The sequence below is a fragment of the Monodon monoceros genome, unplaced genomic scaffold (assembly GCF_005190385.1).
Source record: "Monodon monoceros isolate NGI ecotype Baffin Bay Population unplaced genomic scaffold, NGI_Narwhal_1 Super_Scaffold_1, whole genome shotgun sequence".
NCBI lineage: Eukaryota > Metazoa > Chordata > Mammalia > Artiodactyla > Monodontidae > Monodon > Monodon monoceros.
In genome coordinates, this window is record NW_021703765.1 from 25,879,281 (window position 1) to 25,901,917 (window position 22,637).

The window sequence follows — 22,637 nt, forward strand, 5'->3', positions numbered from 1 at the left end:
TGTTGGTATCCCTCTATAGTCCTTGTCTGCATCCTCTCCATAGGGGATCTCATCTGGTCCTGTGACTTTCAATGGAATCTATATGCCTATGATGACCAAAGTCAGGTCAACACTCCTGACCCTCCACACACATATTCAACTGCCATCTTGACCTCTTTTTATGATCATCTAATACACATCTCAAATTTATAATGAATAAACAACCATTGATTTTTATTTCCAAACCCATCATTCTCCCCAAGTGTCCCTATGGCTTGTTGCTAACACTATTCACCTAGTTGCCCAAGCCAGAAACCTAGGAATCATCCCTGGTTCTTCTCTTTCCCTCAATTAACTATCCAGTCCATCACCAAGTACTGTTGTTTCTACCTCAAAAATATATCTCTAATCTACCAACTTCTCTCCATCTCCACTGCACCCCCAGTCCTAGGCATCCTCCTCTCTTTTCTAGACTACTGTAGTTATTCCACTAACTGGCCTCTCTGATTCACTCTTTCTTCCCCTACAATCAGTTCTCCACATGGCAGCCAAATGCTCTTTAAAACATAGATCAGACTAAGTTACTTCCTTGCCTAAAGCCCTATAAAGGCTTCCTGCTGTATTAAAAACAAAAACACAAAGGAAGCCACATGTCTTACCTTAACCCTGTCCACCTCTGGGCCTCATCTCATCCCCTCCTTCTCCCTCCACTCCAGCCATATTGGCCTTCTCTCTGCTCCTGAAACGTAGCTGCTCATCTCCAAATTGGGGCTTCACACTTACCAGCACCCTCTTCTCTCACTACGCCTGTGGCTGGCTCCTATCACCAACATTTTAGTCCAAGCCTTGCCTCCTTGCAGCAAGCTTTTCTGCATCTCTAAATCATCTTCACCCCCTTACTGCACACCTCCCTACTTCCATCACACCCTGTGGCATCACTCCATTATACTATCTTTGTTACAGATACAACTCAGAAATTTTCCTGTTCATGATTTATGATTTCACTGTCCATCTCTCCTCTCCACCCTTCCATTCTCAACTTTAATATAAGTGCCATTGAACAGGAGTCTGTCTTGCTCACTGCTGAATCCCTGCACCTATAATAATGCCTGCCATTTACTAGGCTTCAGTAAACAGATATTGGGCAAAGGAATGAATGAATGAATTTCACTTTTAGCTTAGGAAGTAAGGCCTTATGTGCCAGATGCAGGTTTGCCTGCTCCACTGTACATTTTCAACATGGGAAGAAGATGCTGCCCTTCCCATAGCAGCTGCACTTTGTGCCTTTCTCTCTGCTTCTCTTCCTGGCATGTCCATAGCACTGGGGAGTTCTGAAGAGAAGGGAAGGCTCAGTTCTGGTTCAAAAGAAAAGTTATCTTACTTTTCTTAATAAGACAGGACTCATGAATTGGAGGACAACCTAAGGCAAAAAGTCTACTGGGTTGGATGGAATCAAGTGCCAAAATGTTTGAATTAGACCTGTGGTCCCCAAACACTGCCAACTCCAACTCCACTAGAGTCCCCTGGGGGAGCTTGTAAATAATGCAGTTTTAGGGGTCCCACTCTGGAAACTAAGATTTGGGAAGTCTGAAGTGGTGCTCAGGAATCTGAATTCTTATAAAAGTTTCCCATGGGATTCTGACAGTTAGCCAGGATTGGGAACCTCTGGTCTGTCTGGGACAAGGGATTTGCAGATGAGCTGGCCCTTGACTGGTGTGAGGCAGCTGGCGGAATGAGCAAGGTCAGCCCAGATGAGAGCCGGGGGGAGAGGGGGAGGCAGTGCTCAGAGGTGGGGAGCAGCAGGGCCAGTGCTGGGAGCAGGGGGCTGCCAGCTAGTTGTGTCCCTCTCTCTGCCTGCCAGTGGCCCGGTACCGCGTGACAGTGTGCACTGGGGAACTTGAAGGTGCGGGAACGGATGCCAATGTCTACCTCTGCCTTTTTGGTGATGTGGGGGACACGGGGGAGCGGCTGCTCTACAACTGCAGGAATAACACCGACCTGTTTGTGAAGGGCAACGTAAGTTCCAGCAGTGCACCTCCCTCAGCCCCGCCCCACCCCTTCCCATTCCCTTATCTTCCCTGCTCTAAGTAGAGCTGATCACTGGTACTGGTGCCTCGACCATCAGGGAGGCTGTCTCTGGGTGTGCGAACAGGGAACTACATGCATGACAGCCACCAAGCTCCTAAGACTGAGAGCTGGCCCACACCTTAGCTTTGAGAAGAGGGCAGAGCAGGAAGACACTTGGGGTGGGCAGGGAAGGAAGCTGGGCACCTTATGTGTGGACTGAAGGTCCCAGGCATGCTGAAAGCTGGGACACCTGAAGGAACATTGCATCTCCACTAGGCATGACCACTGGTGGCAACTTGTTCGTTTCCTTTTTGAAAGAGAAATCAGGAAAGACGCTAAACATGGAAGTGGGAGAATTGGGTTCTATTCCTAGCCTCATTACAAACGTGCTGGGTGATCCCTTTGGTTTCCCCAACCATCACCTGGATTTACTGGGGAGGCTGTGTGAAACAATGGGGAAAGAGTCAGGAGGATTGGGGCCAGACCCTCCATTCTCTGAGCCTCAGTTTCCTTGCGTCTGAAATGGGGGAAAGGATGCCTACCTGTGGCTGGCTGTTGTGAGGATTAGAGATGACAGATGTACTGCCTGCCAGCAGACCTGGCCCTCAGCACACAGTAGGTGCTCAGTTAAGAGTCATAGTTCAATAATGTGAGACCCAAGTTTGCTCATCAGGTGAAGAGATTTGGTAAGCCTTGGTCCTCTCATTCCTCTACCACCTCTTCCTTAGCAAGGGCAGGGCAAGCCCTGGAATTCAAGTGGAGGTCTTTCTCCACCCTTTCCTACTCTTTTCTTTCTACATCTTCTGATTCCTTCCTTCATGAATCCCACCCTCGAGTTCCTGTTCCCAGAGGGCCCCAGGTACACTTGTGTAGACTTGGCAAGTCTGCAGCCCCTGCTGCATTCCTGCTGCTTCACTGGCAGGCAAAACTGTGAAATTAATAAGACCACTGGTCCCCCTAATCATTCCCTTTCTCAAAAGGGAGCCAGGGTCCTTCTGTAGCAAGGAGCCAGAGGAGATTAACCAAGGAATTAATTCATGATAAATGGTTAGTGACTGATAACAGCTTAATATATTAATCCTCCTAGGGGATTTGCCTTTTAAAAGGAGATCACAGGGAATGGCCATCATTTATCCAAAAATACAGAACTCAGTTGTTGGGAACTTGACATCGAACATAGTCCAGTGGGAGAAATTGAGGGAGAGGTGCAATTTGTTCTTTATGGGTAGCCCCTGGCCCACCTGTGAAAGACCAATAGCCCATCCCAATGGCTATGGCTTTTAGGATTTCTGGGCCTGTGTCTTCCCTTAGTGTTTGGGTCCCAGGGGAGCCACCGTCTAACTGGCCTTGCTGTCTTCCCCACAAAGGCCGATGAGTTCACCATTGAGTCCGTCACCATGCGGAAGGTAAGGCGGGTGAGGGTCAGACACGACGGCAAAGGCAGCGGCAGTGGCTGGTTCCTGGAGCGGGTGCTGGTGAGAGAGGAGGGGCAGCCCGAGAGCGACAACGTGGAGTTCCCTTGTCTCAGGTACATGAGTCCTGTCTGTTTTGATTTTCTCCAGCTTAGGTTATGGGCCTTAGTTTTGGGAAGACTCAGCCTATTCCAGGTGCAGGGAGCAAAATCATAGCTTAAGGATATAGTTGGTCCAGAAAGAGAGGTGGCCCTGCTGGTGGCACTTAGACCTGGGCCTCATATCCCCGCCACCCCCAACACACACAGGTGATGGAACAACAGCATTGGTGTCCCAGTGTGGTGCTGCCACTAAGTCTATTAATTACAAAAATGCTGGCATTTTTCAGTGATAAAATATGACAACTTCAGACTTTAACTGAGAGTTACCTCAGAGGCTTTGTTACATGCTGAACTAAACTTTTGAATTAAAGGTGGGTTTTTTCCCCATTTGGATGGCCTTCTACCACATCTTTTCCCTTTTAATATCTTGTCAAGATATTTTACTTTGTTTTCATTTCCTTATCCCAGCTTACTAGTGAGGTAAAGTTTCTTTTCTCTTTTGTCTTAAGCATTTCGATTTCTTTCACAGCCAGTTTGGGCTCTATCAAACGTTCCTGATAGAGACATTTCTATAATGAGGAACAATACCAGCATTGTTTGTGCTGTCTGGTTGGCCATTCCCATTCACCCGTAGCAATTTCTGGGAGGTACACGCTTAACTGGAGCTTTGGATCAACTAGGCTCTGCAAATCCCAGGCCCAAGCTGAGTCTTGCACCTATGGACGAGGTGCTGCGTGCGTGTCCAAGGTCACTTCTCGCCTAAGGGCAGCCCTCAGAGTGGGTGGGGGCAGGTTGCCTAACAGCCCGGCAGCGAATGCATTGCTCTTTCTCTACCAGGCACACAGACGCACTCGTGCACACATGTGCATGCAGACACATTTGCTACAGGTGATTTGCTTACCACCACACCAGCCCAGGAAGAGCAGTCTCCCAGCTATGGAGGGCCACTGGGGCAATCCCAGGGCACAATGATTGTGAAATGTTTTTGTCCATGACAAAGGCATCTACAGTCTTCAAAGTATGGCCACTGTTAGTATTAAGAGGATTACGTTGGAAAGATAGGTAATGATGCAGGCAGTTCCAAGTCAGTGGCACTAATAGACAGAAAGAGGCTCCGAGTAAGGGTTGGGGAGCCAGGGAAGGCTTCCCAAGAGAGGCAGAGCAGGACCTGGGCCTGGAAGGAAGATTGGAGAGTGAATGGATGGTGAAGAGAAGGGAGGGTGGGTCATCCAGGCTGGAGAAGTGGTGAGAGGCATGGGACTGAGGAGGGGGTTCGCAGAGGTTGGTAAGGGCTGCCTGGCACATGGGGAGGGAGTACGAAGAAGGAGGGGGTGGGAGAGTTCTGGTCTCTCCTCAACACTGACCCGTTTGCTCCCTGCTGGCCCCGGAGGCTGCCTGGCTGGGATGCTGGATGGACCAGGCTTCCTTGTTTTATTCCCATCCACTCAAAAGATATTTATGAAGCATTTATATACGCTTGCCCCCTGTCTTCATGAAGTTTGTTGTCTGGAGGGGAACTGAACAATAAGCAAACGAATACACTGAGAAAGCCACACTTGCTAACTTTGAGGAGTGGGCTGGAGGAAGCGCACAGTGAACGAATACACTGAGAAAGCCACACTTGCTAACTTTGAGGAGTGGCTGGAGGAAGCGCACAGCGGTGGCAGCAGCTGCTGGAGAGGCCGCACTGAGATGGAGAGGGTGGGTCAGAGACGGAGAAGGTGGGTGGGCCTGTCTTCATGGGGACATTTAGGCTGACTTCTTGCAGGATGAAAAGGAGAGTGCCAGGGGAAAGAGCTTGAGGGCTCTAGAACTCCAATGAGACCAAAGCAGGTGGACAAAGGAGAAAGCCACCTGGTGGGGTCAGAGGTGGGCAGAGGCCCATATCAGGAGGGCTTGGTGGGGCTCTTCCATTTTGGGTAGTTCCCTCTGGTTTCTGTGTGGAGGACAGGTGGTAGGGAGTCCAGAGAGGAAACAGAATGGCAGGAGGGGTTGTGGGGTCCATGACGGTATGTATTAGTTTGCTAGGGCTGCTGTAACAACGTACCACAAACTGAGTGGCTTAAACAGCAGAATTTTGCCTCGCAGTTCTGGAGGCCAGAAGTCCAGACTCAAGGTGTCGGCAGGACCATGCTCTCCCGAAGGAGCTCTGAACAGGGTCTGCTCCACGCCTCTCAGCTTGTGGCAACCGCAGGCGTTCCTGGGCTTGTAGATGGCCATCTTCTCCCTCTGTCTTCACATTGTCTTCCCTCTGTATGTGTCTGTCTCTGTGTCCAGATTTCCACTTTTTATAAGGATATCAGTCATTTTAGATGAGGGCCCACCTTAATGACCTCATTTTAACTCAATTACCTCTGTGAGGACACTATTTCCAAATAAAGTCACATTCTGAGGTACTAAGGTTAAGGCTTCAACAGATCTTTTGTTGTGGGGGGACACAATTCAGCCCGTAACTTGGCAGCCTGGCCCCAGGTGGTGGCAGCGAAGGTGGGGGGAAGGGCTACACCACAGGTGGATCCTGGAGGTGGAGTTCATAGGACCTGCCACTAAGAGAGAGGAGAATTGGAGACCCCAGGTCTCTGCCTTCAGTAGGTGGGCAGAGGTCACCCTCTCTACCAAAATGGGAAGCCTGGGGAGCGAGGGCTGAGGGTTGGGGATGGGTGGACTCTGCAGGTCCAGTGGGGCCATGTTAGTTTTGAGATGCTTGTGCATCAAGCAGGCAGAGTCAGGCCTTGAGAAATAAATTCAGGAAATGAGAGCATAGAGATGGAATTTAAAGTCAGGGAAATGGAGGGGATCCTTTAGGGAGAGTGTGGATAAAGAAAATGAGGACTGAGCCCTGGGACAGGTGAGGAAGAAGAGGGGGAATGTGAAAAGGGGATGAGGAAGAAGTCTGAGTGTCCACACTGGCTGAATTGCCACGAGCGTGGTGCAAGGGCCAGGAATCTGGCCACCTACCTGCTATGTGACTTTGGGCAAAGCTCTTAACTTCTCTGGTCTTCTGTGCCTTCCCAACCAGCAAGAGTCTTACGGTGATTATGAGGGTGAAATCCGGTTGCACTTTGAAAGGAGCCAAGTCTGCTCATGACACAGGCGATGCTGTTGCTGCTGCTGATTGTAGGGCTGACTAGGAGCTGAAGCCTCTGACATACCCCAGGGCTCTCCATGCCCCCAAACACTTACGAGTTCACACATTTTTTAGAAAATGGATTCTTTTTTTTTTTTTCCCCGCTCTATACAGTAGGTCTTTGTTTGTTATCCTTTTTAAATACAGCAGCGTGTACATGTCAATCCCAAACTCCCTAACTATCCCTTCCCTCCACCCTTCCTCTCCGGTAACCATAAGTTCATTCTCTAAGTCTGTGAGTCCGTTTCTGTTTTGTAAATACATTCATTTGTATCATTTCTTTTTAGATTCCTCATATAAGCGATATCATACGATATTTCTCTTTCTGTGTCTGACACTTCATTCAGTATGACAATCTCTAAGTCCATCCATGTTGCTACAAATGTCATTATTTCATTCTTTTTTATGGCTGAGTAATATTCCATTGTATATATGTACCACATCTTCTTTATCCACTCATCTATCGATGGACATTTAGGTTGCTTCCATGTCTTGGCTATTGTAAACAGTGCTGCAATGAACATTGGGGTGCATGTATCCTTTAGGACCATGTTTTTCTCCAGATAAATGCCCAGGAGTGGGATTGCAGGGTCATATGGTAGCTCTATTTTCAGTTTTTTAAGGAAACTCCATACTGTTCTCCAGAGTGGCTGTACCAATTTACATTCCCACCAACAGTGTAGGAGGGTTCCTTTCTCTCCACACCCTCTCCAGCATTTATTGTTTGTGGATTTTTTGATGATGGCCATTTTGACTGGTGTGAAGTGATATCTCATTGTAATTTTGATTTGCATTTCTTTAATCATTAGCAATGCTGAACATCTTTTCATGTGCCTCTTGGCCATCCGTATGTCTTCCTTGGAAAAATGTCTATTTAGGTCTTCTGTTCATTTTTTGATTGGGTTGTTTGTTTTGATGATATTAAGCAGCATGAGCTGTTTGTAAATTTTGGAGACTAATCCCATGTCGGTCCCATCATGTGCAAATATTTTCTCCCAGTCTGTGGGTTGTCTTTTCATTTTGTTTATGGTTCCCTTTGCTGTGCAAAAACTTTTGAATTTAATTAGGTCCCATTTTTTAATTTTTGTTTTTATTTCCATTACTCTGGGAGGCGGATTGGAAAAGATATTGCTGTGATTTATGTCAGAGAGTGTTCTGCCTATGTTTTCCTCTAAGAGTATTACAGTGTCCAGTCTCACATTTAGGTCTTTAATCCATTTTGAGCTTATTTTTGTGTATGGTGTTAAATAATGATCTAATTTCATTTTTTTACATGTAGCTGTCCAGTTTTCCCAGTACCATTTGTTGAAGAGACTTTCTTTCCACCATTGTATAGTCTTGCCTCCTTTGTCATGGATTTATTGACCATAGGTGCGTGGGTTTATTACTGGACTTTCTGTCCTGTTCCATTGATCTATAGGTCTATTTTTGTGCCAGTACCATACTGTTTTGATGACTATAGCTTTGTAGTACAGTCTGAAGTCAGGAAGCCTGATTCCTCCAGCTCCATTTTTCTTTCTCAAGATTGCTTTGGCTATTCGGGGTCTTTTGTTTCTCCATACAAATTTTAGGGTTTTTCTGTTCTAGTTCTGTGAAAAATGCCATTGGTAATTTGATAGGGATTGTATTGAACCTGTAGATTGCCTTGGGTAGTATAGTCATTTTCACAATATTTAATCTTCCAATCCAAGAGCATGGTATATCTTTCTATCCGTTTATGTCTTCTTCAATTTCTTTCATCAGCATCTTATAGTTTTTGGAGTACAGGTCTTTTGTCTCCTTAGGTAGCTTTATTCCTTAGGTCTTTTGTCTCCTTAGGTATTTTACTCTTTCTGATGCAATGGGAAATGGGATTGTTTCTTGACTTTCTCTTTCTGATCTTTCATTGTTAGTGTATAGAAATGCAACAGATTTCTGTGTATTAATTTAGTAGCCTGCAACTTTCCCAAATTTATTGATGAGCTCTAGTAGTTTTCTGGTAGCAGCTTTAGGCTTTTCTATGTATAATATCATGTCATCTGCAAGCAGTGACTGTTTAACTTCTTCTTTTCTAATTTGGATTCCTTTTATTTCTTTTTCTTCTCTGCTGTAGTTAGGGCTTCCAAAACTATGTTGAATGAAAGTGGTGAGAGTGGGCATCCTTGTCTTATTCCTGATCTTAGAGGAAATGCTTTCAGCTTTTCACCATTGAGTATGATGCTAGCTGTAGGTTTGTTGTATATGGCCTTTATTACATTGAGGTAGGTTCCCTCTATGCCCACTTTCTGGAGAGTTTTTATCATAAATGGGTGTTGAATTTTGTCAAAAGCTTTTTCTGTATCTTTTGAGATGATCATATGGTTTTTATTCTTCAATTTGTGGATGTGGTGTATCACATTGATTGATTTGTGGATATTGAAGAATCCTTGCACCCCTGAGATAAATCCCACTCAATCATGGTGTATGAGCCTTTTAATGTATTTTTGGATTTGAATTGCTAGCATTTTGTTGAGGATTTTTGCATCTATGTTCATCAGTGATATTGGCCTGTAAATTTCTTTTCCAGTGGTATCTTTGTCTGGTTTCGGCATCAGGGTGATTGTGGCCTCATAGAATGAGTTTGGGAGTCTTCCTTCCTCTGCAATTTCTGGGAAAACTTTCAGAAGGATAGGTGTTAGCTCTTCTCTAAATGTTTGATAGAATTCTCCTGTGAAGCCATCAGGTCCTGGACTTTTGTTTGTTGGGAGTTTTTAAATTATAGTTTCAATTTCAGTGTTTGTGATTGGTCTGTTCATATTTTCTAATGCTTCCTGGTTCAGTCTTGGGAGACTGTACCTTTCTAAGAATTTGTCCATTTCTTCCAGGTTGTCCATTTTATTGGCATACAGTTGCATGTAGTAGTCTCTTGTGATCCTTTGTATTTCTGTAGTGTCAGTTGTAACTTCCCCTTTTTCATTTCTAATTTTATTGATTTGAGTCCTCTCCCTTTTGTCCTTGATGAGTCTGGTTAAAGGGTTATCAATTTTGTTTATCTTTTCCAAGAACCAGCTTTTTGTTTCATTGATCTTTGCTATTGTCTTCCTTGTCTCTATTTCATTTATTTCTGCTCTGATCTTTATGATTTCTTTCTTTCTACTGACTTTCAGTTTTGTTTGTTCTTCTTTCTCTAGTTGCTTTGGGTGTAAGGTTAGCTTGTTTATTTGAGATTTTTCTTGTTTCCTGAGGTAAGATTGTATTGCTATAAGCTTTCCTCTTAGAACTGCTTTTGTTGTATCCCATAGGTTTTGGATGGTTGTGCTTTCATTTTCATTTGTCTCTAGGTATTTTTTTATTTCCTCTTTGATTTCTTCAGTGATCCATTGGTTGTTAAGTAGCAAATTGTTTAGCCTCCACATGTTTGTGTTTTTTATAGTTTTTTTTTCTTGTAGTTCATTTCTAATCTCATAGCATTGTGGTCGGAAAAGATGCTTGATATGATTTCAATTTTCTTAAATTAACCGAGGCTTGCTTTGTGGCCCAGGATGTGGTCAATCCTGGAGAATGTTTCATGTGCGCTTGAGAAGAAAGTGTAATCTGCTGTTTTTGGATGCAATGTCCTATAAATATCAATTAAATCTATCTGGTCTATTTTGTCATTTAAAGCTTGTGTTTCCTTATTAATTTTCTGTCTGGATGATCTGTCCATTGATAAAAATGGAGTGTTAACATCCCCCACTGTTATTGTGTAACTGTCAATTTCTCCCTTTATGGCTGTTAGTATTTGTCTTATATGTCGAGGTGCTCCTATGTTGCATGCATATATGTTTACAATTGTTATATCTTCTTCTTGGATTGATCCCTTGATTGTTATGTAGTGTCCTTCTTTGTCTCTTATAACCGTCTTTATTGTTAAGTCTATTTTGTCTGTTATGAGTATTCTACTCCAGCTTTCTTTTGAATTCCATTTGCATGGAAGACCTTCTTCCATCTCCTCACTTTCAGGCTGTATGTGTCCCTAGGTCTGCAGTGGGTCTCCTGTAGACAGCATACACATGGGTCTTGTTTTCAAATCCATTCAGCCAGTCTATGTCTTTTGGTTGGTGCATTTAATCCATTCACATTTAAGGTAATTATCGATATGTGTATTCCTATTGCCATTTTCTTAATTGTTTTGGGTTTCTTTTTGTAGGTCTTTTTTCTTTCCTTCCTCTTTTGTTCTCTTGTGGTTTGATGACCATCTTTAGTGTTGTGTTTCTGTTGCTTTTTCTTTTGTGTGTGTATATCTATTGTAGTTTTGGGTTTGCTGTTCCCATGATGTTTTGATATAGCAGTCTATATATGTACAAGGTTGTTTTAAGTTGCTAGTCTCTTTCCCACCTAGAGGAGTTCCTTTAGCATTTGTTGCACAGCTGGTCTGGTGGTGCTGAGTTCTCTTAGCTTTTGCTTGTCTCTAAAGCTTTTGATTTCTCTGTCGAATCTGAATGAGATCCTTGCCGGGTAGAGTAGGCTTGGTTGTAGGTACTTCCCTTTCGTCGCTTTAAATATATCTTGCCACTCCCTTCTGGCTTGTAGAGTTTCTGCTGAGAAATCAGCTGTTAACCTTATGGGAGTTCCCTTGTATGTTATTTGTCATTTTTCCCTTGTTGCTTTTAATAATTTTTCTTTGTCTTTAATTTTTGTCAGTTTGATTACTATGTGTCTCAGTGTGTTTCTCCTTGGGTTTATCCTGCCTGGGACTCTCTGCACTTCCTGGACTTGGGTGGCTATTTCCTTTCCCATATTAGAGAAGTTTTTGAGTATAATCTCTTCAAATATTTTCTCGGGTCCTTTCTCTCTCTCTTTCCCTTATGGGACCCCTATAACGAGAATGTTGGTGCATTTAATGTTGTCCCAGAGGTCTCTTAGGCTGTCTTCATTTCTTTTCATTCTTTTTTCTTTATTCTGTTCTGTAGCAGTGATTTCCACCATTCTGTCTCCCAGGTCACTTATCCGTTCTTCTGCCTCAGTTATTCTGCTATTGATTCCTTCTAGTGTAGTTTTTATTTCAGTTATTGTATTGTTCATCTCTGTTTGTTCCTTAATTCTTCTAGGTTTTTGTTAAACATTTCTTGCATCTCCTCGATCTTTGCCTCCATTCTTTTTCCGAGGTCCTGGATCGTCTTCACTATCATTATTCTGAATTCTTTTTCTGGAAGGTTGCTATCTTCACTTCATTTAATTGTTTTTCTGGGGTTTTATCTTGTACCTTCATCTGGTATATAGCCCTCTGCCTTTTCATCTTGTCTACCTTTCTGTGAATGTGGTTTTAGTTCCACAGGCTGCAGGATTGTAGTTCTTCTTGCTTCAGCTGTCTGCCCTCTGGTGGATGAGGCTCTCTAAGAGGCTTAGAAAATGGATTCTGATATCTTGGTGAGGTGTGTGGTGATGGCATTTGCTGCTTCAGGACCCAGGAGGACTCTGAAGAACCTGGAGGTAGAACCTGGGCTCACAAACTGCTTCTTTCTTCACCTGAGCTATTATTTTACTCCCTGGGAGAGGAGAACAAACCAGGCCTATTTATCAGAACTTCTTTGCCAGGATCAGGGAGTGGTGAGCATCTTAGCTATGGTAGATGTGTGTGTGTTTATGTGTGTGTGTGTGCCTACGTGTGTACGTGTGTGTTTAGGTGCATGTGTTTATGTGTGTGTGCATGTGTTTATGTGTGTGCATGTGTTTGTGTTTATGTATGTACGTGTGTGTGCACACGTGTGCATACTTGCACATTTTTGTGAGCCCAGAGAAAGAGTAATAAAATCTCCAGCAGACTGGCTTATCCATTTAGCAACATCTCACTCTGAAACTGGGCTGAAGTGTTTGAAGCTGAAAGAAAATGACTATATTTGGAAATACCTATTAATATCCTGCAAGTATTTAGGTGGAAACTGAAATGACAAGTCATGGTTTCCTCTGCTGCTGGGGAGGGCCTGGGGATGGAGAAGTGGTGGAGAGAAAGAAGGGAGAGCAGATGGGATTTTGCGATGGCCAGTGGCCTGCTGACTATCCACCCTCCCTGTCCCTGTGAGCATACTGACAGGGCCACATCACTGCCTCCTCCTCCGTGGTCTCCAAGTGCGTGGGAGATGCTGCAGTGACCTCAGCAGGACAATCAGAGGTTGATTGAGGAGCTCTAGTCAGTACTCCCTTGCTCCCCAAAATCTCTCCCTTACCCTGTCATCAAAGCCATGAGTTTGTACCTTAATGTCTTATAATCTCAGACGGTTTTTGGTGTTCTAGATTCACAGCATGAAAGCTCATGGGAAGCATAACAACTTAATTGTCAGCTAGTGTTTTCTTTTTTTAATTGAAGTATAGTTGATTTACAATATTGTGTTAGTCTCAGGTAGTGATTCAATTATATTTTTCAGATTACTTTACATTATAGGCTATTACAGGATATTGAATACAGTTCCCCGTGTTATACAGTAGATCCTGTTGCTTATCTATTTTATGTGTAGTAGTCAATGGTAGCTAACAGCCAGCTGATAGCAAGGTCCCATGGGAATGTAAGATCATGTACTTAGTGGGGGAGGGCAAGAGCGAAGAGATGTGAGAGACCACAGTGTTGCCTGAACTGACCCTGGGGAGGGGAGCAGTATATTGGCAGAGAGGACTGTGGTTTAGAGAAGCCTGAGCTCCATGTTGGGAGCGCTGGGGAGGAGACAGTGCTTTGACTTCCTTTGATAGGTTCTGTGGCCCAGGGATTGCCTCCCTCTAGGGAGTATAATAGGAGTGGGCTGCAAAGACAAGCACCAAGATGTAGACAAATGGTCAAGAAGCAAGTACCTTGGTTTCCCCATTGCCCTGGAGAACACTGAGGGTGTCTCTTCTTTTGCCATCAGCCCATATCACAGACTGTCTTGAGTACTGGGGCCTGGATAACTCGTGCTTGCACGATTGTCTGATTTCCCAGCCTGGGTCTCTGTGCTCTGTGGGAGCAGTGCTTTTCAGGCAAATTGGTCCAATGTCTTTTCCACCGGCAGATGCCATGGCCCACTCTGACATATTGATGAGTCATAGCCCTCAAATCCCAGCCCTGCAGGGTCCAGACCCAGCTTCTCCTTGTTGGCAAATCTCATTCCTCCTTGAGGACTCAGATCAGTGGCCCTTCACCATGAGCCCTTCTCACTTCTCTACACTTCTGTTGCACTTACTTTGGTTTAACATCCATCCTTGTCTTGGTCTCCGGTACCTCAGCCAGTGTGTCCTGCCTTCTTAACTAGACTGCAGGTTCTCCAGGGGCTGGGCTGTGTCTTATTCATCATAGTGCATCTTCTCTGCCTTCTCCCCACCCCAGAGCTCTCATCACAGTGCCACGCACATGATGGACTCTTAGAAAAAGAGGTGGGTTGTTTTTTTTTATGATAACGATGACACAGGTGTTCATGGCTTTTAGGGCAGACTCTTTACCATGATTACCGAGGTTCCACATCAAGTGACCCTGCCACCTCTCCAGCCTCATCTGCCAGCACTGCACCGTTCACTCGTTCCATTCCATCTACACTGGCTGTCCGTCTGCTCCTGGAGGCTCCACTCCGTCCTAGCATGTTGTTCACTCTGAATGCGCCTCCTTCCTCTCCTGGTTAACTCTTTGTCATCCTTCCAGTCTCAGCCAGATATCACCTCCCCAGGGCAGCCCTCCTTCCCTAGTCTGGTTTGGGATCCTTTGTTCTGAGCTCTGGTAGAACCATTTCCCTTTGCTGAGTTCAAAGCTCTGGCCTCCTGGTGACTCTGCATGAATTGTGTGATGGTTGGTTGTCAGGCTGCCCCACTCAAAGAGCTAACAGCCCCTCGTTTGCCCAGCAGGTGGTTGGACAAGGATAAGGATGATGGGCAGTTGGTCCGAGAGTTGCTGCCCAGCGACAGCAATGCAACACTGAAGAGTAAGTTGTCCTGAGGACAGGTGGTAGGTGTGCCCTGGGCAGGACGGACGCCCTCCCTTGGCTGCTTAGAAGGCAGTTGGGGAAAGCACACGCCCTTCACTCCACGGAGGCAGCACTGGGCAGGGTGGAGAGGAGGAGGCTCTGAGGGAGGATCTGGAAATCTGTCTGTCTGCGCTGTGCACACAGCTGCGTTATGGCCCTCAGTGTGGGGCCCTGACGCATGTGGGCCTCTGTCAATGAGAGTAACAAGAGCAGTAACACAGGCTAATGTTGCCCATTGCTGGGGGTACCTATCATTCAGGGCCTGGAGAGGATAAACACGTTTGGAAGGGGCTGTACAATGAAAACATTGTTTTCAATGCCAAGAATTATCCTGGAGGCCTTACAGCTTTCCTTAATGGTGTTATTTCTTCAAGTGCCTTGGTTTGATCGTGAGCATTAGACAAAGTTTAAAAGAAACATACCCAGAATCCTCAGTAATACCAACACCTCATTTCTTTTACAAGACCTCATATTTATCATTGATTATCTCATGTGAGCCCTGAGATAACCCCAGAAGGTAGGCAGAGCTGATGTTGTTATGCCCATTTGTCAGATGGGGACACATCTGGTGGAGCTAAATATCTTTGTAAGGTCAGATAGAAAACTGAAGAGTTGGAATTCTACATTCTCTGAATGCAGAATTACAGAATTTAAGAGCTGCGATGATCCTTAAGAGATGAACTAATGCCCCCATTAGACACACGACCCATGCCTGTGGCAAGGGGATCCCCTAGTACAGCCAGGTCTGCACCCAGCAGTGTACCAGTGCCCAGGAGTCTGTGTCTCCCTGCCTTGCCCTTTCTACTCCAGCAAGCCCTGCTTTACCACATGGAAAGGACCCTTCAGGCTCTCCACTCCCAAGTCAGAGCTTTTGAAAGGATTTAGATGGAAAATGGTGTAAAGAAGAGGTCTTTTTTTCTCAGTTCCTGCTATATCTTTACAGCAAGAAGGACAAAAGCCACTTCCTCGGTGCCCTCAGGTGTCCCTGGAGGAGCGGGTGTGGGCCATACCCACAGGTCTGGCCTCTACCAGGGCCTGGCGGGTCTGTAGGGCTGTCCCCGCAGCAGTTGTGCTCAGCTGCCTTTCTCTGAGTCTTTTTTGCCAGTGCTGGAAGGCCCCGAGACAGCCATGCACAGCGGGCCTTGGAACTAGCATCACTTGCCTTCTCAGTGCTTCCCTCCTCATTCCCAAGACCCATACCCTGCAACAAACCTATAGGACTTGGGGTCGTGGCTCAGGTTATCCCAGGACTTGCCTTTTACCAGGCCTTTGTATCCTCCCTTGTGGACAGACGATGAAGACCTTTCTAGGTCATAAGATGGAGTAGCATCAGCATGGCATTTCAGTTGAGAACGGGGCCGAACGGGGTCCATGTTAGGGTTTCCCTCATAGCTGACTCCTTCTTCTTCTTTTTTTTAATATCTCCAACTATTTTATTTTAATATATAAACATCAATACATAATAGTTCAAAGAAAGTAGTTGTGATTATTTCAATATCATGCCAGAAAGTTTATTTGCTAAAACTCAGCTTCCATTTCTCCATTTTCTCAATTTTTAAAAAATGAATACAAGGTTACTTTCTTAAATGACTGTGTAAAACACAACTCTCAAATATGCTTAATGTTGAATGCCTAGTGTTTAATGCTAGGTTGGCTCCTTCTTAACTGTTGCCATCTTGAGCCAGATACATTCCCTTCTGAAGTTCAGACTCCTCACCTGTAAAACCGAGGTCAGAACACTCAGCACTAACACCGTGTAAACGTGCTACACACTGTCTGCAGGGAGGTAGATGCTCCCTTTGCCTCAGTTTCTTCATCCATCAGATAAGAAATTGCATGAGGTGTTTGCTTTAAATCCTTGTCTCTTACATTTTAGTATTCTTTGCAAGCCTTCCTGTTCCCAGTGCATTCACACCCCGTGGGGCAGGCCAAGCAGGTATTAGAATTCTGATTTTGAGATGAGGGGGGCTGGCGGGAGCCACCCCCCCCAGTCTCAGGGTTACATAAAGAGAGCAAGACCCTGGGCTCCCAACCCCCAACTGAGCGCCCCAGCCCTGGCGGAACAGCCTCCTGCCCCACGCTCCCTCCCGCTCACCCTGCACTAAACCCTCCCTTCCTGCCTCCTGCCTCGGGCTGTTCAGACTTCCGCTATCACATCAGCCTGAAGACTGGGGACGTCCCTGGGGCCAGCACAGATTCCACAGTCTACATCAAGCTCTATGGGGACAAATCTGACACCATCAAGCAAGATCTTCTTGTATCTGACAACAACCTGAAAGACTACTTTGAACGTGGCCAGGTGGATGAGTTCACCCTGGAGACCCTGAACATTGGACCCGTAAGTCTTCTTCCTGAGACCATGTGATGGCATCTTACCCGTTCACCTGCGTGTATCTGCACATGGATACACACACACACACACACACACACACACACACACACACACACACTTGCAGACACACAGATGAACCCATTTTGAAGGAAAAAAATGCCCAAGGGCATGGGTAGTGAAGTACGTTGTTTTCCAGTTATGACCTAGAGCAGCAGAAGACATGTGAACAGTGGTCAAGCTTCCAGAATCTCTTTGGGGCTTGAAGATATATTCTTAGTGGCTGTAATCCCAACATTTCCTTTACCTCCATAGCCAGGACTGATGGACCTGGGTCCCAAACACTGGAGAAGGGGACTGTGGTGTACAGGGAAGGAAGAGAGGAGGAAAAGCTGTAAAGAGGGACTGAAAATACTTCCCAATTCCAAACTAGAGTGTATATCAGAGTGACGCTCAGGAAGCCTGTTTCAGTGTTTACTCCCAGGCCACACCTGAGAGACTCTGCCTTAGAGGATGGGGCCCCCAAGGGTCTCCCTCCATCATGTCTCCAGGTGGCCCTGCTGCGAGGGGTCTGAGCACTTCACCTGGAGAAGTGTGGATCTGACTGCCTGCACTCAAGTGTTGGAGACTTTTCTAGAAAGAGCTGGGCTTCATGTTATCACCTGCCCGTCTCAGGCGGTGGCTTGTGGAAACTGAGAGGGTTACAACCTCCCCTTTGCTAACCCCTTCCCCTCTTGGTGAGCCTCACCTTATTTCAGGTGCTCTGGGGAATGATCTCATGTCAGTCATTTATATCTTGAAGGTAATGAGCTTAAATCAAGATTTTCCTTGATCCAAATGTATTTACATTTTAAGCTGAATTAATAATTGTAGACTGAAATGCTGTTTGCATTACTAAGGATTTCTGGCAACAGCCAACAGATAAATGAGACATCAGAGGGATGGGGGAGTGCGTTTGGGCCCTTCTTGTGTTTCTGAAACCCCCTCAACAAACAGTGTGGCCAAGAGGGTGGGAGCGTGGTTTCAGGCTGCCGACTGCCTGGGTCTGAAGCCCAGTGTTTCCACGTACCTGCCGTGTGCAAGTTACTTCATCTCTGTTTGCCTCAGTTTCCTCATTACTATCAAAAGGGATCCCAATGGGATTGTTATAGCGTTAACTATGTTAGTAACACCCACATGCAGTAGTGTGTTCAATAAACACTAGCTGTTATTGACTGAACCATTGCTCACGTCCGGTGCTGGTCATTGTGGAACTGACAGGCAGTCCCTGCCATTAAGGTGCTTTCTGTCACATCAGGTAGAAAATACCTGTCCCAGTCTTTGCTCTGTCACAGTCCCAGCACCACAGAAAGACAACGAAGCTCTCCCGTGCCCCTTGGCACACACCCCAAAGGCTCTCAGGCTGTGTCTGTAGACATAGTCGGTCTCCTTCCCACAATTCCAGGGGATCGGGCTACATGCACTCAGCTGCGATAATGCTTCCGTTACCAGCTGCAAAGGTGCACTTAGTATGCATAAGAGTGAGAGCAAGGCTTACAGGGACAATTTTCTAAACCTAGCCTTTGGGCACCAGACTCACGGCAAGCCTCACTCCTCCAAACCACCACAAAGAGGATCTAGGGGGTGCTGGAAGGGATCTCAAAGGCCATCTGATAATTCCATCTGATGTTAGAATTGCCCTGTATACAGCATTTCAAAAAAAACATAAAAGTCATTTGAATGTTGAAGAGCTAGGTACATTTAAGGATGGTAACATGATCATTTATGTGCTCATCTATGTTACCTGTGGGCAAAGATTAACATAAAATATAAAATAGTGAAGCAACTGAACTATGGAGTATTATAGGGAAAAAATGCACTTCAGTGCTAAGAGTGAGAGGAGGAATTGGACACAGAATGACAGAGCCCTAAGAGGCTGTCTGCATATTCTATCACCTGTAGGATGGCTGTGTCGAAGAAGACATGTAAAAATACGTACAATGGTGGATGGTTTAAAACAAAACAAAGCCAAATCACCAGCGTAGCTGTCAGAAGCTGTTGGTGAATATTTTGAACGTTTGCTTTCTTGTGCATTCACCGCATTCTTAGGAAGTCCACCACCTAACTTTCAGTACATACTGGAGCTTTCAAAGCTCCTGCCATACCTGTTCCCACACTTGTTTCTCACAATGTACCCAGGAGGTGAGCTGGACTAAAGACTTGAGGACAGAGGCTCCAGGCAGCAGAGGTGGTGCCCTGGTGCCCTGGCTGGCTGGGGGCAGGCAAGCCTGGGACCCAGCCTCCTCCTGCTAAGCCTGCGCCTCCCAAGGAACTGGAGACCGGGTTGGGGAGGGCCATTTGTGCCGGTGTTTGGGGGTGGGTAGGGATGGAGGGATGAAGGTTTCTACGCAGTGGCTCCTTGCTCACTTGCACCGTGGGTTTCCTTCCAGATCAACCGGCTGGTGATCGGGCACGACAACACGGGCATGAACGCCAGCTGGTTCCTGGGCAGCATCCAGATCCACGTGCCCCGCCAAGGCAAGCAGTACATCTTCCCTGCCAACCGCTGGCTGGATAAGAACAAGGCCGATGGGCGCCTGGAGGTGGAGCTGTACCCCAGCGATGTCGTGGACATCCAGAAATGTACGGAGGTGGCCGTGGTGGGACCGTCAACAATGTTCCCTGTAGGGTGGGGCAACAGGGAAGGAAGAGGGACTGTGGGCGACTTGGGTCTTGTCTCAAAGGGGGGAACTTCCAGTTGTCCCTGGTACCAGGGTTCTGGGAGGGAAACAGGGCTCCTTTTACAGATGAGGAGACTGAGGACTCAATGGATAAAACATTGTTTTCGGGGATAAAGGCAGCAAATGACTTTATTAAGAAATATACTTTCTGGGAATTCCCTGGAGGTCCAGTGGTTAGGACTCCATGCTTCCACTGCAAGGGACATGGGTTCCATCCCCGGTCGGGGAACTAAGATCCCACATGCTGCATGGCGCGGCCAAAAAAAGGAATATAGCTTGTCAGCCCTGTGTTCAAGAGGAGTTTGAGAAATAGTCTTCCCCCCAGGAAGATTGGGGAGGAATCTCTGTGCCAGAGAAACATTGAATGGTCTGTTTTGCTCATGGCTGCCTCTGCAAAGCCTAGGGCAGCGCTGGCACAGAGAAACATTCAACGTATATTTATTGAATAAATAAATGAATAAACAGCTTATCTCCTCCCCAATCTTCCCGGGGGGGAAGACTATTTCTCAAACTCCTCTTGAACACAGGGCTGACAAGCTATATTCCTTTTTTTGGCCGCGCCATGCAGCATGTGGGATCTTAGTTCCCCGACCGGGGATGGAACCCATGTCCCTTGCAGTGGAAGCATGGAGTCCTAACCACTGGACCTCCAGGGAATTCCCAGAAACATCTTTGAATGGAGGTGAAGTTCAAGGTGATCTGGCCACCATTGCACATGATGTGAGGGCCATAGATTAGGTAGGGGTCAGAGAAACAAGAGGTTATCTAGACGGTCAGGAAGACCGTGGGACCAACCCTGGTACAGACAATGTCCCTCCTCTCACCTGTGCGTTTCCGCACCTACCCTGAAAGCAGGCATCCAAGGCTCACTCCCACAGGAAGCTTCTCTGAGAAAGAACCCACTACAAACTCAGCTCTTCCTCTTCCAGGCTCCTTGTGTCTTTTCATTGTGTGCATTTTCTCTCCCCAACTAACCTGTAAATTCCTTGAGGGCTGTGTCACATATATACAAAGCATATACACATGCTTTGTAATGGTACCTGCCAGTATGAAGAATTAACTCCTTCCCTCTTTTTATGAGTTAAAACTTGATTTCCATCATAGTAATACAGGTACTAGTTAACAAGATAAAGATGAAAAAGCAGGAGTTCCCTTACCTACCTCTTCCCTCAACCCATCCCCTTTCTTCAGAGGTAACAGCTTTTTAATTACTTTAGCTTTTTCCTCTGAAATGTATCTCCATATTTTCAATAATATGCTTACCAATTTCTTGATTTTTCAGTCATAGACATTAATTACTGACTTCCTACTATGCAAGAGGAGGATGTAGCTTTTTTAACACAGGCTCGTGTGCATGCATGCACACACACAATCCCCTCCTTCCAGCCTTCAATAATCAATATTTGATTTGTACATATTATAACCATGTAAATATTCTTCACTACTGACACCTACTTATAACAATTAAATTTAATTTTTAGACAACTTTTTGTTTTTTCTGGAGTTAATAATAGCCTCATTTATTCATTAGCAGAGTTTTCGATATACCCATCTATATTTCTATATACCCATCTGTATACCCACCTATCTGCCTTAGTGTGCTAGGGCTACCATAAAAAATATCACAGACTAGGTGGCTTAAGCAACAAAAATGTGTTTTCTCCCAGTTCTGGAGGCTGGAAGTCCAAGATCAAGGTGTCAGCAGGTTGGGTTTCCTCTGTCCTGGGCTTGCAGATGGCCACCTTCTCACTGTCTCTCACAGGGTCTCCCTGTGTGCATGTGCATGTCTGTGTCCCAATCTCTTCTTACAACGACACCAGCCATTGGATTGGGACCCACCTTAATGGCCTCATTTTAACTTAATCACCTCTATGAAGGCCCTGTCTCCAAATACAGTCACATTCTGAGATACTAAGGGTTAGAGTATCAGCATGAATTTTGGGGGTACGCAATTCTGCCATTACACCATCTTATCTCCATCTTCCCAATAGAACTAAAATTCTTTTCATATGTTCAAACCCAACAGGAATTCTGTTGCTTTCCTCTCTGCACTCTTCTCCCCCACTCCCTGTCTCAAGGGAAACTCTGTCCTGTTCTCTAGGCTGCCATGAAGCTGTCCTTTTGAGACTTCCTTTCTACTATCTTTTGGACATTCCATTCTTCTCTCATCTGGGTCTAATCTCCTGTTTCCTGGATTTCATGCCTTCCTCTGCTTTGGTTTATTCCCTCATTTTAGAGGGAACACATTCTCCTCTGCAATGGAAAATTTGAATGTCTGCAAATGTCTTTGGTCTACTCTCACCATTGATCCATAATTTGGCTTGTTAGAGAATTCTGAGTTCGAGCTCAGAGTTTAGAAGGAATTATTCTACCATCTTCTAGCTCCCAGGGTTGCATTTGGGAAGTCTGATGCCATTCTGTTACCCAACACTTTGGATTTTTTCTCTCTAAAAGCCTATAGGATCCTATTTCTATCCTTAGCATTCTGAAATTTCATGATGTCCTCGCTGCCTTTTGTGATTTTAGTTTCATCCAATCTTCTGGGAACTCACGGGCTCCTTCAATCTAGAAGCATTTTTTAGTTTTGGGACCCTTTTTCGTATTTATTTCTTTGACAATTTCCACCTCTCTATTTCCTCTGTTTCCTTTAGAACTGAACTTGTAGTGAGATGCTGGACTTCCTCTGATTTTCTTACCTTTCTATCATTTGTTCTTGGGAAATTTCCTTTTTGAACTTCAGAACTCTCCTTGACTTTACCGTTGCTTTGGAATATTTTATTTCAGCTAATACCACATTCATTCCCAAGAGCTGGCTCTTGTTCTCTGAATGCTCATTTTTCTCTGTCCTAATTTTGTATAATCCTGGCTGCTATTTTTCTAAGAACCGAGAGAGGGAACTGGGTTCAGGGTTCTCTCCATTCACAATGCCGGCTTTTCCTGAGTCCCCCTGTCGTCCATCTGCTAGCCCACCCTCACTCCCAGC

General features: G+C 45.5%; 1 protein-coding gene across 1 annotated transcript in view; it reads left to right on the top strand.

Moving 5' to 3' along the window:
- Positions 1 to 22,637, top strand: part of LOXHD1 (lipoxygenase homology domains 1) — a 201,602-nt gene that overhangs the window by 77,388 nt on the left and 101,577 nt on the right. Inside the window, exons 13-17 of the mRNA XM_029227610.1 lie at positions 1,841 to 1,995; positions 3,414 to 3,574; positions 14,487 to 14,563; positions 16,747 to 16,943; positions 19,364 to 19,556. Coding sequence (XP_029083443.1) covers positions 1,841 to 1,995; positions 3,414 to 3,574; positions 14,487 to 14,563; positions 16,747 to 16,943; positions 19,364 to 19,556 — 783 coding nt within the window. The remainder of the gene's footprint in view (positions 1 to 1,840; positions 1,996 to 3,413; positions 3,575 to 14,486; positions 14,564 to 16,746; positions 16,944 to 19,363; positions 19,557 to 22,637) is intronic.